This window comes from Penicillium manginii, assembly GCF_028828005.1.
Source record: "Penicillium manginii strain IBT 31320 chromosome Unknown utg000004l:1.0-7231830.0:1.0-7236170.0, whole genome shotgun sequence".
Taxonomy (NCBI): Eukaryota; Fungi; Ascomycota; class Eurotiomycetes; order Eurotiales; family Aspergillaceae; genus Penicillium; species Penicillium manginii.
In genome coordinates, this window is record NW_026643105.1 from 1328239 (window position 1) to 1344157 (window position 15919).

The window sequence follows — 15919 nt, forward strand, 5'->3', positions numbered from 1 at the left end:
GCTACGAAAAGATGTTTCTCCCAAGTCCAACCATTTAAGGCAATAAATATCAATTTATAAAGTTTTGAGACGCCCGGGCGGTTGACCTCCAGGGCTGCATAGAGCTGTCCAACTTGATCAATGTGTCTCACTCAGCAGGACATATTTTGCCTTGATGTAGTACTTAGGTATCACTTACTCGTATAGGCGTGAATGCACTTCCAAATTTGGCGCAAAGCATGTATGTACTCTATGCCCGCCCCCAATTTCTTCTATCTTCATTCCATGGGCGATATGACTGGTATTCTTCCCCTACGATACTTGTGAATCAAAAATATTGACTGAAACTCGAGAGCAAAACAAGGCACCCGAGATGGATATAATAGAATAAGACCGAAGAAAAAAAGCGTCAAAAGTACCCCAGCACAAACAGAGCAACAACGAGATACTATCTATTTCCCAATACAGACGTAGAAGTCGTACTTGAGGTTCCCACAATTGCTTCCAACATCAGGATTCCAGGACAAGAAATCATTCAGAGATATCTTGCTCTCATCCGCAATCTTCGCACAATATTCGTCCTTTAGCACCTTGTGGAACTTTTTGCACCCGCTCACCATGCCCTCTTGAGTTGGAGTCGGGGTTCCACTCGCATTCGCAGTTGTAGTACTCTTGACAGACGTTGTCGTGGTAGCAGAAGTTCCGGAGCTCGAACTTCTACCGACACAGGCATAGAAATCGTACTTCAAATTTGTACACTCCTTTCCAACGTCAGGATTCCACTCCTTCAACTGATTCACCGAAATACTGAAGTCGTCGGCTATCTTCTGGCACCCTTCATCCTTTTCCACTTTGTGGAATTTGTCGCAGCCATCAACCATCCCAGTCTGGGTTGGTGTTGGCGTTGTGACCCCCGTCGTAGTCGCCGAAGTCGATGTTGAAGTTGACTCTCTGCCGACACAAACGTAGAAATCGTACTTGATATTCCTGCATTCTTTTCCAATATCGGGGTTCCATGATACAAGGCTAGCCACAGAGATCTTATTATCATCGGCGATTTTCTGGCAACCATCATCCTTCTGGACTTTATAAAACTTGTTACACTTGTCAGCCATTCCACTTTGCGTTGGAGTAGGAGTGGTAATTCCGGTTGGCGTCGCAGTTGTTGAAGGCTCTGGCTCCTCAGTTGAGGTCTCCGGTGTACAGGTCTTGGGGATTGATGACGCTGGGGACTTAGGAACAGGATCTGTGGGTCCAAGATCGCAATATGAACTGTAGAGAGAAGTGCAGTCCGACGGCATCTCCTCGGAATCATCAAATTCCCAATTGTTCATTTGATCACCTGCCAACCAGCAGTACTGTGTTCTTTCAGCCATTAGACTAGTCCAGGTCGAGTTTGGCCCATATGACATTGGCACAGGCGTGTAATTAAGGTCCTGAGTTGGCCAGTACCAGGATGTTGAGATGTCCGTAGCCATGGTTGTTGGTGTTGCTGGTGTCCAGCTTGAAAACATAGATGATGTCAAACCTCTAGATGTACTAGACTTATTGGAGCCAGGGAGACTGAAATCTCCTCCTCCCAGGGGTCTGTATGAAACGAAATTAGCGGGATACCCTGTGACTTTTTCGTGGGGGACAGATGCTGTGAGGAACTATTTACGATATACATATGCTTCTCCCCACCATTGAGCCCAGGTTATCGCAATTTTGGTGGATTGTTCTGCATAGATTGTCAGTCATTGAATGTGAATCTTTTTTGGTTACTAGGTATTATATTTGGCCACTGACGGGTTCCAGCCGATGAGTTGCACCATTCCGAAGCTTTGTCCCTTCACGATATTTTGACACGTCTGGTTTGCCTTGACTTTATATGTATGACATGTCTTCTCAATGCAAAGCTTGGTACCCTGTACAAGTGACTTGCAGGCATAATCCAGATGGTTGATCTCGACTAATCGATCGGTGCTTATAGACTGGGATTCGGAGATTGACTCGCAGGTATCATCTTCTTTAGATACATACGTCTTTCCAGTGCAAGTAGGAGTTGGAGTTGCAGATGAAGACCCGCTAGGCGACCCTGAGGTTGTTGTTGGAGAGGAAGAGGTATATTCAACGGGGTAGCTGGATTCAGGTACACCACAGGAGGACAAAAGTGACGCATATGCGGCTAAAGGAAAATTCTTGCGTCCAAAGTCGGTGCTTGCCATGACTGCGCTGTACTGGAGAGTACAATCTGAACAAGCGCTTTTATTGTGGTTATAGATATCCCCGAGACAGAATCCCGATCTAGAAAGTGAAGAGATTAGTTATTGGTAGGACCAACACAGTTTTTCATAATTGGATCTTACGAGTCTTTGATACAGTTCAAACTGTAGGCCCACATCAATCCATTGGCGATATCACCAGGGACTGCTCTGATGCTGCTGTTCTCGTAGAACTGGAAGTTTTCATTTCCACAGGCTAGATGCACGACTTTTTGGTAACTTTCGATGGAATCGTGGCATTCTTTGGTACAGTACTCCTCCGCGAGAGTCGATGGCAGGGCGGCCCCGTTCGCTGCGTCCTGTGCGGTCACAAGATAGTTTTCGCATGCAATATCGTACGTTAAAGCATTCTGACAGCTTTGTGGCATATCGGAAGAAAATACATTTGTGTTATTCCAAAATTGAAGCGCGAAAGCACCCTGGCCTGCAAGTAGAAGGGACAGACCGACAATGCCTTTGCGTGCCATGAAGGACAGCATTATGCTTGCTGAATGAAAGGGTTGCGAAACAGAGCCGCGGAAATTGGGGGTAGGTAGAAGCCGGTTGAATACTCGGTAAGTAACTGATTTATTTCAGTAAATCTTTGAGACCAGGCAAATTTCAATAGACGGACAACATCAACATCCGATCCGGACATGGCTGAGTCGCATACCCCGGCTAGGATGAAACAAGGGACCCTGATGGTCCCACAAAGTGTAACCTGCCCAACTGCTAACCCAATATGCAGTTGTTCCTTAGCGAGACACTCGCCGCCGGAAACCTGTAGATGCGGGTGAAATTTTGGGGCCAAAAATGTGTCTCAGTAAGAATGATTCGCCGAACAGATGCTGCTAAGGATCACTGAGCATCGCCAAGACCCGCCAAGAACCGCCGGGCCGCTAAGCTTAAAGCCTCCCATTAAATAGTTATCCAGAGCCCCCACCTATTCAGATTTCATACAACCTCAGATAACGGAACCAACACCATCATTCAATTTTAAACTTTCGCCCCCGGATTCAGATCCCTGAATGGTTCCACTTGATTGAAATTTCACCTATGAAAGACGAACCAAAATGCTAATTTCACAAGAAGGGGAGCTGTGTGCATTAGGGTACTCGGCTGAGGCCCCTAAAGCCCTGAGCCAGCAGCTCATGATACGATTCGATTGGCTTATACTGCGGCATTTTTGAATAATCACAAGGCATGTTCTAGAGTCATGAGTTATTCCAAAAGATATGGAGGCGAAAAGGAAATAAGCAGCCAATCCAACGATTTCGCTAGGGGCGGACGTTTCAGCTATAAAGTAGATCAGTATGCCTTGCGGCGTCTTCTCCCAGACGTGAATTAGCGCCTCACCATTTGGCTATAATTTTACTAGTAAGCTCGCCATGTGCTTGTCTATTTCTCACGCATTGATCTACTCACTATCTTTTCGCCATTCTGCCATAATTTTCCTATTTTCCCAAGTTCACTCTTTTATTTTTCTTTTATTTCTTTCTCTCGTTGACTGAACTCAAAATACTCGAGGAAGGCCTTTACTTCCTTTGGAGTGTACATGAGGCTAATTCAGGTGCTGCGGGCCAGCGGACTCGCCCTGTGGTCTCAGACTCTTTTGTTTATATTATGCCTTCAGATTTCAGGTTCTCATTCTCAAGGGTTAGGTGAGCCTGGTGGAACTTGCTCAGATAGTATTCCATGTTACCAAGGATGCTGCAGCAAAGATAATGCTTGTGGATTCACACCCGAGCATTGTGGCGATGGATGCAAGAGCAATTGCAATGCAACTGCAGAGTGTGGCCAGTATGCTCCTCCAAAGAACTTTGACTGCCCGATCAATGTTTGTTGCAGGTAATCTCGACCTATCCCTCGTGTATTGAAATGTGTGTTTTGATTGACATTTCTAGTGGCTTTGGGTATTGCGGTGTCACCTCTGAGTTCTGCGGTAAAGGCTGCGAGCCTAATTCGAAGGGTGGAGGTTGTGGCCAACCGGAGTGAGATCTTCTTGAAAACTTCCTGAGTGAGATTCGAATACTAAAAACTTGCCACAGCCGCGCAACTTGCTCAGAAAATACAGACGCCATGTCCTATGACCGACGCATTGGATACTATGAGTTATTCAACATTGGCAAAGGATGCAATGTGATTGAGCCAGAGTCTCTTGTGATCGAACCGTTCTCTCATATCAATCTCGCTTTCGTGAATTTTGGAGCCGACTATACTCTCATCAATGAGTATGGACAGCTTGTTGATAGAATGTCGTTCCTCAAATTTTCCAATCCGGGTCTCCGCGTGAATATCGCGGTAGGAGGGTGGACATTCAGTGACCCGCCAAATCAAGGGCTTTGGAGCGACAGTAAGTTATCTCATGAAATCTTCTCTGCCAACCAATACTGACTTTCATAACAGTGGTGAGCTCTCACGGAAACCGACAGGCTTTTATTAGCTCTGTAGTCGGTTATCTACAAAATTACCACCTAGACGGCGTTGACCTTGACTGGGAATATCCGTCTGCAACAGACCGTGGAGGTCAGGCCGATGATGCAGCCAACTATGTTACTCTGGTGGCAGAAATGCGCGAGGCGTTCGACCGAGAGAACCCCCGGGTGGGAAATCTCCGTTACTGTACCCACCAGCTATTGGTACCTTCGTGGTTTTGATGTGGAAGGAATGCAAAAATATGTGGATTATTTCAATCTCATGAGTTATGACCTGCACGGTATGTGGGACCGGAACAGCAAATGGACTGGTCCGTACCTCGAAGGGCATACAGATATCTCTCAAATCGAGCTCGGTATGGACCTGCTCTGGCGAAACAACATCGATCCAGCCAACGTCGTCTTTGGATTTGCATTCTACGGTCGCTCATTCACCATGGAGGATGTGGATTGCTCGAAACCAAATGGAAAATGCCAATTCAGCACTGGGGGTGCACCTGGAACATGCACTGACACTGCGGGAATCTTGTCCTACGCAGAAATCAGCTCTCGGAACAACTCGTTAGATGTGCACACAGAGTATGACCCTGAAACGACAGTGAAATACAATGTGTATCAGGGCTCACAGTGGATATCATATGACGATGCACAGTCCTTTAACGACAAGAAGAAATTCATTTCAAAGCGTTGTCTAAGTGGTTGGATGATTTGGGCAATTGATCAGGACGATGGCGAATTCAATGCTCTGTCAGGTCTGATCGGACAGGATCTGTCGACATTACAAATGAAGGGAAATGGCGACGGTCGCTCCAAAAAGGTCCTTGCTGACACTTTTGCCGCCTATACCGGGCAAAATTGCTTTGTGACAGATCGCTGTACCAATGGCGAGCAGAAGTTTTCGGATCAAATCTGCCCTTCAGGCTACCTTTCGGTAGAGACGGCGCATAACCCTTACCAGGCTGGTGGCAAGAGTCTCCATGGCGACTGCGATGAGGGCTGGTTCCGACATATCTGCTGCCCGAAAGATGCCATGCCCAAGAATTGCGAATGGAACGGAGCTCCAGAGCGCAGCGAGTTCGGATGCGCTGGAAAGTGCGGCAGCACCCAGTTCAAACTCAATCAAGATACGGCGCTTGACGCAAAAGGTGAAGGCCAGTGTTTTACAGGTGCTCGTTTCCTTTGCTGTGATTCTGCTGCCATGTTCCAGAGGTGCAGCTGGACCGACTGCCAGGGGCCTTTGGTCGAATCCGACCCGACTAAATGCCCTACGGGTGATGAATTCTATACTTATCGCTTTGATAAGCCAAGTGGCAAACCCTGGTGCTCAGACACATATGTATCGCCTACCAATGGCCAAGTAGGTAGTCCGCATAAGGAGGCATTTAAGAGTGGATTATGCTGCTCAGAAGATCAGCCCTTCAAAAACTGTCAATGGACTAACATCTACACTAACGGGGATCCATTGGGTGAAACCTGTAAGCCACGACCATGCTCACCAGGCAGAGTGAAGATCGCCAGTGCAATTGAACCCAGGGCTGCTCCCAAAAGCCAGGGCCCTGGGAACCTTGATTCATGCGAGACCCATGTCCCCGATGATGGCATGAACCCAGAGTGGTCATATTGTTGCGATCCTCCAACCAAGTACAACAAGAACTGGCCCGTTAATCCCAAATATCTTTGGGAGAAATACTACAACGACCCTGACAGCTCGGACGTGGCTTGGAAATACAGCGATGAATACGCAAATAACGATGAAGATGACGAACGATCTACTGAGGAAGATGGCACTGATGCGTATGGTTTTGTCATGCTGGATGGTCCTGAGGGATCGCTTGACAACGACTTCTCAACCACCCAGACCGTCGTTCGACGCTCAATCAAAGCTCCCCTGAGGAAGCGATCTGTTCTGACCAACAATCAGACGGCGATGGATAGGGTCTTCGATCATGCTGAGGAGACATTTCACGTCTACTGCAATTATCCTGCTGGATCAAAGCAGTGCGAGCGCGTTTTTATCGACGGTGCAGAGGACACAATTATCTCACTCCCTCCTCATGTTGGCGAAGGTCCATTTGCACGCATTGTGTCGATGAAGCTGGCAGACGGCTATCAGCTGCCAGATCACCACCTCCATCACCGTTCTTTGGAAAATATCAACAATCCAGTGTATAAGGTGAAGATTGATTATAATTTTCAAGATATCAAGCTTAAGCGTGACGATGATGCAGTACAAATACGTGTTGATTATACTAACCTGCTGGGCTACTGGGATGAGATGACGGGCTCTCCAGCTCGTCGGAGGAAGCGTGGCGTGAATGAAGAACCCTACAGTCAAGATGAATGGCGTGCAAAGGTTCGACGAGCAGCTTCTCAAGACAAAAAGCTTCGGAAACGTGAAGAGCCCGTGAAAGTGAGAACACCATTTGATGTCAGCGGCTCCCATCTTCAGAAGCGTTGGTTCGGAGCTTTCGGGGAGTGGTTAAGGAAATTAGTCAGTCTTCTGTTGCCATTTCCTTGCGATTTAATTACTAACGGATCTAGACCACTGTCACGGAGAGTAGTGTTGGTGTGATTGAGTTAGGCCTGAGCAAAACGATCAATTTATTCTATGCCAAATGGGGATGTCCTGGGGAGACCTTCTATGGTGAACTCAAGATGGATCTAGAAGCAGAATTAAGCATGGACGCAAAATATGCATATTATCTGTCAGCAACTTTCATCCCTCCAAGCAAGCCGGAAACATTTGCCTACTTTGGAATGGAGCCTGAAGCATACATTGGTCTGCATATCGAAGGAAGGGCTCAGGCACAGACTCAAACCAAGCGAAAAAAGATCATCGATACGCTCACCTACCCCGGATTGGCCGTCAAGGGAATTGCAGCTGTCGGTCCTACCTTAGATGTCTATGGCCAGGTAAGATACGTCCCCTTGCGTCTCGATAATGAGGACCAGTCACTAACTTTCAATTTAGATCCGTGGAAAAGTCACACTGTATGGCTCACTTGAAGCGGGAGCTAGAATGTCCTTTGGAAAGGCCGAGGTATTCTGGCCCCAGGATGATGAGGTTCAAGAGAAGTACACAAACCTTCTCGGCCTGGAAAGTAAAACGGATTCACCAGCTCCTGGTGAGATTGAGCCTATTTTCCACGCTGGTGTGGCTGTCGATGCACAGATCGATGTTATTATCACCCCACAAGCCAACATTGGTATTAAAATTGGCGGTGGTAAACTCGTGGCTGGCAAGACTTTGATGGACGCACAGCTCAGTGGCTATGTCAATAGTGACCTCTCGTTCCAAGCTCACGGAGACTATGACTCCTCGGACAATTCCTTCCACTACCGATTTGGCGCCTATCTATACTATAATATCGGATACAAGGCAAAGGCAAAGATTCTCAGTTTCATTGACTGGGCAACGGGAGATCGCACAGCCTACTCGCCCGACAAGATGCTTAAACTTTACGAGAAGAAGGGCACGATTCCGATGTCAGAGTCGGACGCTAAAAAGAGAGATGCGTCGATTGACGCAGATGTCGAGAATTCATATGACACAGAATTATTCGCCAACAGCACGCATTACGTTATGAGTCCAGCTGCAGATCTCTTCCGCCGAGCTGACGTTACGGGCATGGGTAAGAAAGCCGAAGCCTTGAATAAAGTCATGATGAAAGACTGACATGGACGTCAGATCCTAAAACTCCCCAATTCTCTAACAATGGCAAATGCCCGCCCGGTGCCACGGGTTTCAGGGTGCCAGAATTAAAATGTGGGTTCTGCATTAAAACCAAGTGATATCTTTATTTCTACCAAGTGACTGATCTCTGGCAGTCAATTGCGCATTTCTAAAGACATACCAGGTGTCTAACCAGGTCAAAGATGCTAGTGGTAATCTTGTGACAGTCACAGACGACGTCCCTGGTCTATGTGACGATATTGTCAAACTTCAGCCATTGATTACACAATTCACTTTCTCTCAGGATGGCGTGTCTGGCAGGCGCTTGAGTGTTTGTCCAAAAAGCTCATGTGCACCGAAAAGTAAAGAGCTCAGCGCGAAATTGGGCACATCACTGTTACTTCAGTGTGATGAGTTTCCCTGGGGATCCAGCGAGCAGGGAGGCACATATCTACCTTCGAATCAGCGTCGCACTAAATGTGTGCCTAATTTCCAAAATAACTGGCATGGAAAATGCGTTCGTGAGTATTCATAACTTATAACTTCCTTTTCATCTTGGCTTTTGTCTCCTTTTCTTTGTCCACCTTTACTCACAACCTTCAGAATTGATCGGCCAACTGACATCCAACTGGAAACAATTGAACTCCGCGATGCGGGTGGATGACGACGTGGATTCACACTGGGTCTCCTGGCAAAACAAAAGGGGTATGACATCTTTTTTTAAAAAATGATTCCTTCGTTACTTTGCTGATTTGAGGTCAAATCGACCTTGTTAGAGTGGACCAAAGACGGTGACTATGGACCTGGAGGCGTATTCAAGCAGAAGCTCGTCGTGTATGGCGATAAAATGCCACCACCAGACGGCGCTGATCAGGTACGTATCTTCTCTCCCGGTGACTCCGTTTGATATACACTAATGGATTCGTTAAAAGTTGGGGAATGATAAGCTATCCTGGGCTTATAAACGAGACTATGAAGCAACCTGGGCTCAGCCTCAAATCTCCATGACGTCGGCAGATTGGTGGGATGCGGGTAAACCCGAATTTGTGAACCAAGGATACAAGGGGCCTCTAGACATGGACTCAATTCTTTGCGCAGTCAACCATTTCAATCAGGATGATGCGTATAAATTGCCGGGCGTTGAAGTCAGCAGCGACGGAACAGTAAAGACAAATCAGCCGTACAACGCTCTTTGTAAGCGTGACAATGGTCCTGGCATGAATCCATCCGGCTGGCAGATGCGCTTCAATATGGGCAGGTGTTTGGTTCGTTTTGCAAACACTGCGAGCAGCGGCAGCTCGAGCGGGGCCTCTAAAAGGGACACTGACAATTGGGGTGGATGGCAGGTTGAAAGTGAGTTGAAATTTCAAGAATAATTCGAAATCCTTTCGAAAACTTGCTAACATTTCTCAAGGCATTGAATATGTGGATGACATGGATGAGGACTCGGATGATTTCTTGTGATCCCCGAATTTTTTTTGGATTACTTTCGGAATAGAGACATATCAAGTGAAAGGGATATTACTCATCAATACTTGCCTTTCCATTCTTCTTTCAACACCATTCAAGATTTTCAGAATTGAAGGTTGGTGTTAAGCTTCGGATCTACTGGCTGGTAATTATAGGTTTAGAGAACTGCAAGTCGAAGGCCGTCAATCAATTCAAGCAGCTTTACATTCCACGTACTGGGATAAAACAGGGAACAGATCTCTTGGTTCTTTAAACAAACCCTTTTTTCAAGAGAACCTACTAAGCAAATTTGTCATAACGGATCCGTGATCTAGCAAAGGCACCAGCCTGGAAGCAACAAGCTAGAAACCATTGGGCTTTTTTAGGAGTTAGTAGATACCTAGGTATAATTATCAGTAGTCATCCCGAGGTCTGTACTAGGTTGAACAATATTAGATAATTGAAAGCAGTCCTACACTAGTGTACACAATGTAGAATAACAAAGTTCCCAGCAGCCCAATTTTCTACCAAAGGCAGGGCCCCGACCCTTTAATAGTAATACAATGTGATGATGATGGATGATTTCATTTACCCTGACACCCCCCCAACCCCCACCCGGGTTTCTAGGCACGTATCCGAAGAGACGCAACGTGTATTTAGCTAGCAATTTGTTGTCCACCTGGCGCAGGCTATCCCCGTGGATGTGTCCGCCATTGTTTACCCGCGGTTCTAATAATACAGTAATATTCGAAAGCAGATTACCCCTCCCAAATACAGCCTGCGTTTATCTTGGCGCGACCTATTTAAACAGTATCCCCCCTCCCTGCAGCTGCAACTGGCCGTGAATTATTCCAACCTTGGAAGATCCAACTCCGCCGCTCTACGATAATTTCACCGTCATCATGTCTGACTCGGATAAGACAGGACCAGCTTGGGGTAGATTACTGATTGAACAATACTTTATAGTACGTTTATATCGGTATCATTTTCTTCTCCAGCCAGGGTATCTTGCTAAATCTCTAAAGCTAAACTGGGACTTCTCTTCGACCGAAACCCCAGACCAGCAACGAAACAGATTGGTCACTGATTTTCTCAACCTAAACATTCTTCCTCTTACATGGTTCGAAATTCCCGAAGACCTCCCTGCCCAGGGTTCTGCCAGTGGGTTTCGACTACCTACAACAGAAGAAATTAATGTAATTCTTCGACCTTATCGCTGTGAAAAATTGCGATGGTACGCAATGGATCCATATCCAGATAATCTATGTCCCTATCTCTTGCGTACTTATTATAGCGCCTCGAAGGACCAGAGAGCCAAAGATAATGCGCAAATGGAAGAATGGATCGACACAGAAACATTTGGGGAAGAAGCCGAATGGGCTGTTCTCGATAGTGAGGACTTATTCAATTTTGGCCCCGCTCCAGACTCCTGGCGTCGAATCTACGATATTCTTCCTGAGCTCGCTGGTCCACTTTTAATCCAGCCTTTTTGCTCTAGTGATGGTGAACTTCTTGTGAAACGCGTCTCTGAACCAAGCGATGATATCTTCAAGAACATGTACCGCTATTTCAAGAGGGATCTCGCCATCGCAAAAGCAGACGACCCTGCAGCGTGGCTTCATGAGCGAAATTCAGTAATTGAATCAACTGCGACACCATTACAGAAAGTTGCTACAAGCACATATATGTTCGTCGCAGATGAGGAAGCTTTCCGAACGGGAAGGCTCCTGGTGCTTTATCTGGACGGCTTTCGAAGGGTTATTCGTGAGGGCCGTGTCGATGGCGAGCTTGATGATATCGGCAGTATCATCGGGACATGGATGGAAACTAATGATCTTTTGGAATATGCGACTCTTTCGGAGAGATATCGAGTCGATGGTGATCTGGGGCGCAAATTGTATCAATTGGATGAAGTCCTTGCGGATCTGTGAGGATTTTGCGTGTCTTGGGGTTAGCTGCAGGGCCGCTCGAAATCAGCTTCACCTTTGTTTTCTTTTCTTTTGATTTCTGAACTTTATTCTGAAACACGCTATTCCCCTTTGGATCTAGTCTATTATGGGTTCTTGGAACGTTTTGTAATTTATTGTTACAAGTTCGATGAGGTTGTAACTTTCCTGAAACACAGATACAATCATTACACTACGGTTAACCTTTGGGTTCGTCACCTTGATCAGAGAACTGGTATTAAGCGGCAACTTTGAGGAAGCTAGTACGACGTTCGCGTATTTGACTCGTGAGTGGTGTAAATGAGAAGACGGGTCATCTCTCAAGGCGAATACACAGTGAAAGATCAAGGCAATCGCTTTATTCCGCTGCTAATCAGATCACCTGATAGCGGGGTAGACCCACTGGCTCATAGTATGCAAGTAATGCTCAGCGAGCAAATCCAGGCTCACTGAGCACAAAAACGGAAGGGGGAAGCCAAGTCTTTGCATAGGAACCCCGGTACGTAGGCAAATCCCTTTCATTCAAGTACCTAGGTAGTAGTAGTTGCAAAATCGCGCTAAATGATAAAGGTAGGATGGAATCAACTTCCAAAGGTACCAAGATTGGAACACCCATATTCTTGATGTCTTCAAGTTTTCAAAACAAAGCACACTACTTGATACTGTGAGTTTCTTGTACTAGATATTATATATTAGATTAATCTTAAAGGTTTCTTTGACATCAGACATAAGATGGTAAAGCACCATCTTTCTTCACTCCCTCGTACACCACCAGGCTAAGTAAGATAAGCATCTTGCGATGAGGTGTAAGCATACTTGTCAGGCCTGTTTTGCGAAGATTCTTCCCCATCCCTGCGACGGCGATGTACTAAGACATCGTGATAATACTCTCCATATCTCGACCGTAGATATACCGTCTTTTCTTCCCAGTGAATGGATTGTGGACTTCCTCGTAGACTTCTTCTCTTCTCTCGGCCTCTTTTTCATTATGGGTCGGGGCTTTTTTTCGAGTAGAGTCAATTCCCAATTTGGACGGTGAGCGATCACAGCGAGTCCCAGTTGGCAGCCACCCAGGCTCGTTCGTTGGCCCATTTATTGCTTCAGAATTGTCACCAAGCAGCCCCTCCTGTGGGTATTTCTTCGTTAGATCGGGCGTCTTCAGTCCAATATCCTCTTGGACTTGGAATTTGGCCATTTTAGAGGCAGTCTCCAAGTATCGGTCTTCAAGCTCTTGGTCAATCTCTTGCTTTAAATTTCGGACTTTCTTATCGAGACCCTGGGGAATCGGTCTCTCACGGAAGACAGTGAATTGATTCCCCTTGCAGGTCCTTGCGTCGAAACGAAAAATGTTGGTCAGGGTGGGGGATTCGAGAGCTGGTGTACTTGTTGCAGGAACATCATATGAAGATTCCGAAATATGGTCAATTGAAGGAGGTCGATAAATTAGAGCAGGTTCATCTTCGAAAACGGGCTCCTGAGAAGGGTGTCGAAGATTGGCCGAGCAATTGGTTTTCGATTTCAGATCGACAATGACCGACTCATCTCGCCGTGGCATCCAGCCTCGGATGGCCTGCATGTATAGTCTGTCGAGTCTTGTTTGGTGGTGTCGTGGCTTCGTAAACCAACCATGTTGCAGTGCCTGCCTGACATCCATCCGTTCGACTTCGTCCAGAATGAGCAAGTGGTATATGAAGTCTGTGGCTCCTTCGCTAGCTCCCATCGAGATAAGATCCTCCTCCAGTATGTCAAGTTCGTCCTGGCCAAAGCGTCGTCCTTCATCGAACGGGCTGTATCCAGCCACAAGGACCGTCGTCACACATCCAAGCGACCATAAATCGATGGCCTTCGTATACCCGCGGTTGTTAGATCGACAAACTTCACTTTTGAATTCATTAGTATACGACTTCGTAGAAATGAGGGCAATACTTACGGAGCGCAGTACTCGAAGGTGCCGACGACAGTTGTCGTCCGCTTCGCTTTCTTATCGATCAACTTTGCACAGCCGAAATCGGTCAAGACAACCCTGCACCCGTCCTTGAGAGATGTTAGCAGAATGTTGTCTGGCTTGATATCCCTGTGTACAATGTTCTGTTCATGCAGGTATTCCACCGCGAGCAGAATTTGGCGAGTGATTGCGGCCGCCGTGAGATCCTCAAGTCGTCCTCCTTTGTACTTGATAAAGGAGAAAAGATCACCTCCGGAAAGAAGTTCCGAAATGATATACCTAGCATAGTCAGAGACGTCATTTATTCTCCGATCAATCCTCAAACTGACATTGTGTTCTCTGATCGAAAGACCTTCTCGAGGGTGATGATGTTTGGCTGTGCGGCGACTTAGAATCTTACGATGAATATTGATATGGAAAGTGACGGTAAGAACTCACATGAGACAAGTTTGTCAGTATTTTCGCCTCTTGCTGGATGCGTTCCTTTCTCTCTTTCATCTTCTTTTCCAAGTCTGTCTTTTGGGGCCTGGTAGGGTTGGGCACGCCGCTCTTGAAGAACTTGGAGCCTTGGCGCTGGCTCTCCTCTTCGTCATCGGAACCGTGTGCCCTGGCATTGAGGTTGACTATCTTGCAGGCAAACTGCCTTCCTGTGCCTTCTTCAACAGACATATGGACTCGGCCGTAGGCACCAAAGCCCAGAACTCGGGAAGTCACAAGATATTGGTGTCGAAATTGCTGGGACCACGATCAGATGAAATCAGGTTCGAAAGTGGTCATAAATAGACTTATAGACTTACTTGAATCTCGTTACTTTGGAGGTCACTAAAGCATCCGTCACCGATCTGGGTTGCCGAGTTGAACCGAATGGAAATGTCACGAGTAATAGATAGTACGTCGCCTTGACGGAGGAGAAACCCACCATTTTCGAGACCCATGAGATGACCGTTTAGCAAAGTCCCATTGCGAGACAGGTCTTGGGCATATACTAGCGGAGCCACATCGTACGACACGTCCTGGTCGAATAGAATGGTGTATATTCGAATGTGTGTGTTCGAGACGAAGGGGTCGGTGATCTCGTACTCGCTAAATGATAAAATGTGTTGGAGTTAGGCGATGTGAGGGATTTGTGGAAATCCCCATCCTATGTACTTACCAGAGACGTGAATTTCGGCCAATCAAAATCTCTTCATTGCTGTATATCTCGATTTGGTCGCTGACCTGCTGGTTTTTCGAGTTCAGGCGAACTAAGGTCCCTACCCGAGTACCTCTATCTCTTGGGTACCTTGGTGAAGAATGGTGGGCAGACGGTCGGTCCATGATTGTATATGATAAAGAGAGAGAAATATTAGAGCTCTGGGTAATGTAGGTTGAAAAGAGCGTAGGTGGGTGCAAATGTTGTGAAAGGAAAAGTTGAGCGGGTGAGTGAGTTGGAAAGAGTTAGATAACCCTAGTAGTAACTCGGTGGACTCGTGACTTCCGTGACGGATTACGTTGGCAATCAATTGCGAAATACAACAATCAGTGGAAATTCACTGACTAGTTATGAGATCCCAGTAGCTCCCTAGAGTAGTGAGGTAGTACTCATACTACTGTTAGATAAGAAATTATGAATAGCTTGTGCCTGCCATGGGATGCCACCAGGTTTGTAGCAACCGGAACCTCTCTCGATACCATCGTACTGCGCATTTACTCTGCATTCATATCGTACCTAGCTCAGGTATATATAGTGTTCGATTAAAGTACTAGTAGCCTTTAGTATCATGATCTGGCTATGGTATTTATAGGCGTTTCCTCTTACAGCCTTCAGCATTAACTGACACTAAACCCATGCTCAAAGAGCAAAGCGACGCACTTCACGGAAATTGCCTGAAGATTAGCAAAACAAATCATTGCATGCTGCAGGACAAGCCCCAGCCTTGAAAGATAGTTCAACTGGTTTATGTCTGTTTGCGCTGGGGAATAACTTACTAGTACCTCGGTATCTACTGTTTCGGGCCATGTGTTCTAGCCAGATCAGCCTAGCATTCGCCTGATACCTAGGGAACAGTGCACAGTTTGGATTCCAAATAGGAACTCTCCTGGGGACTCGGGCATCGATAATCCAGCCATTGACATACTATCGATACTACTACTAATTCTCAGCTACGAAAACCTTGGAAGTTGTGCGAAAGTACGATTGCATGGCTCATCAAAATTCCTATGCAATAATTCTAAGGCTATTTTTATGCAGACACAACGCTAGAAAACCA

The 15919-nt window shown here is 46.5% G+C and overlaps 4 protein-coding genes across 4 annotated transcripts; 2 read left to right on the forward strand and 2 right to left on the reverse strand.

Annotated features, from left to right (window-relative positions):
- Positions 1-431: 431 nt before the first annotated feature.
- Positions 432-2722, reverse strand: N7533_004211 (uncharacterized protein; the record flags this gene model as incomplete). Its single annotated transcript, XM_057100861.1, has 3 exons — positions 432-1566; positions 1768-2265; positions 2328-2722. 3 exons carry the CDS (start codon positions 2720-2722, stop codon positions 432-434), a joined length of 2028 nt encoding a protein of 675 aa, XP_056960491.1.
- A 1378-nt stretch (positions 2723-4100) lies between these two features.
- Positions 4101-9794, forward strand: N7533_004212 (uncharacterized protein; the record flags this gene model as incomplete). The annotated part of the gene is made up of 12 exons (XM_057100862.1): positions 4101-4213; positions 4271-4575; positions 4629-4803; positions 4856-7148; positions 7199-7570; positions 7629-8289; positions 8346-8423; positions 8486-8851; positions 8934-9035; positions 9107-9204; positions 9263-9683; positions 9745-9794. The coding sequence occupies 12 exons, from the start codon at positions 4101-4103 to the stop codon at positions 9792-9794; spliced, it is 5034 nt and encodes a 1677-aa protein (XP_056960492.1).
- Positions 9795-10681: 887 nt separating this feature from the next.
- Positions 10682-11710, forward strand: N7533_004213 (uncharacterized protein; the record flags this gene model as incomplete). Its single annotated transcript, XM_057100863.1, has 2 exons — positions 10682-10744; positions 10805-11710. The coding sequence occupies 2 exons, from the start codon at positions 10682-10684 to the stop codon at positions 11708-11710; spliced, it is 969 nt and encodes a 322-aa protein (XP_056960493.1).
- Positions 11711-12593: 883 nt separating this feature from the next.
- N7533_004214 (FHA domain-containing serine/threonine-protein kinase) lies at positions 12594-14987 on the reverse strand (the record flags this gene model as incomplete). The annotated part of the gene is made up of 6 exons (XM_057100864.1): positions 12594-13605; positions 13656-13949; positions 14000-14046; positions 14109-14405; positions 14468-14753; positions 14824-14987. The coding sequence occupies 6 exons, from the start codon at positions 14985-14987 to the stop codon at positions 12594-12596; spliced, it is 2100 nt and encodes a 699-aa protein (XP_056960494.1).
- Positions 14988-15919: the final 932 nt, after the last annotated feature.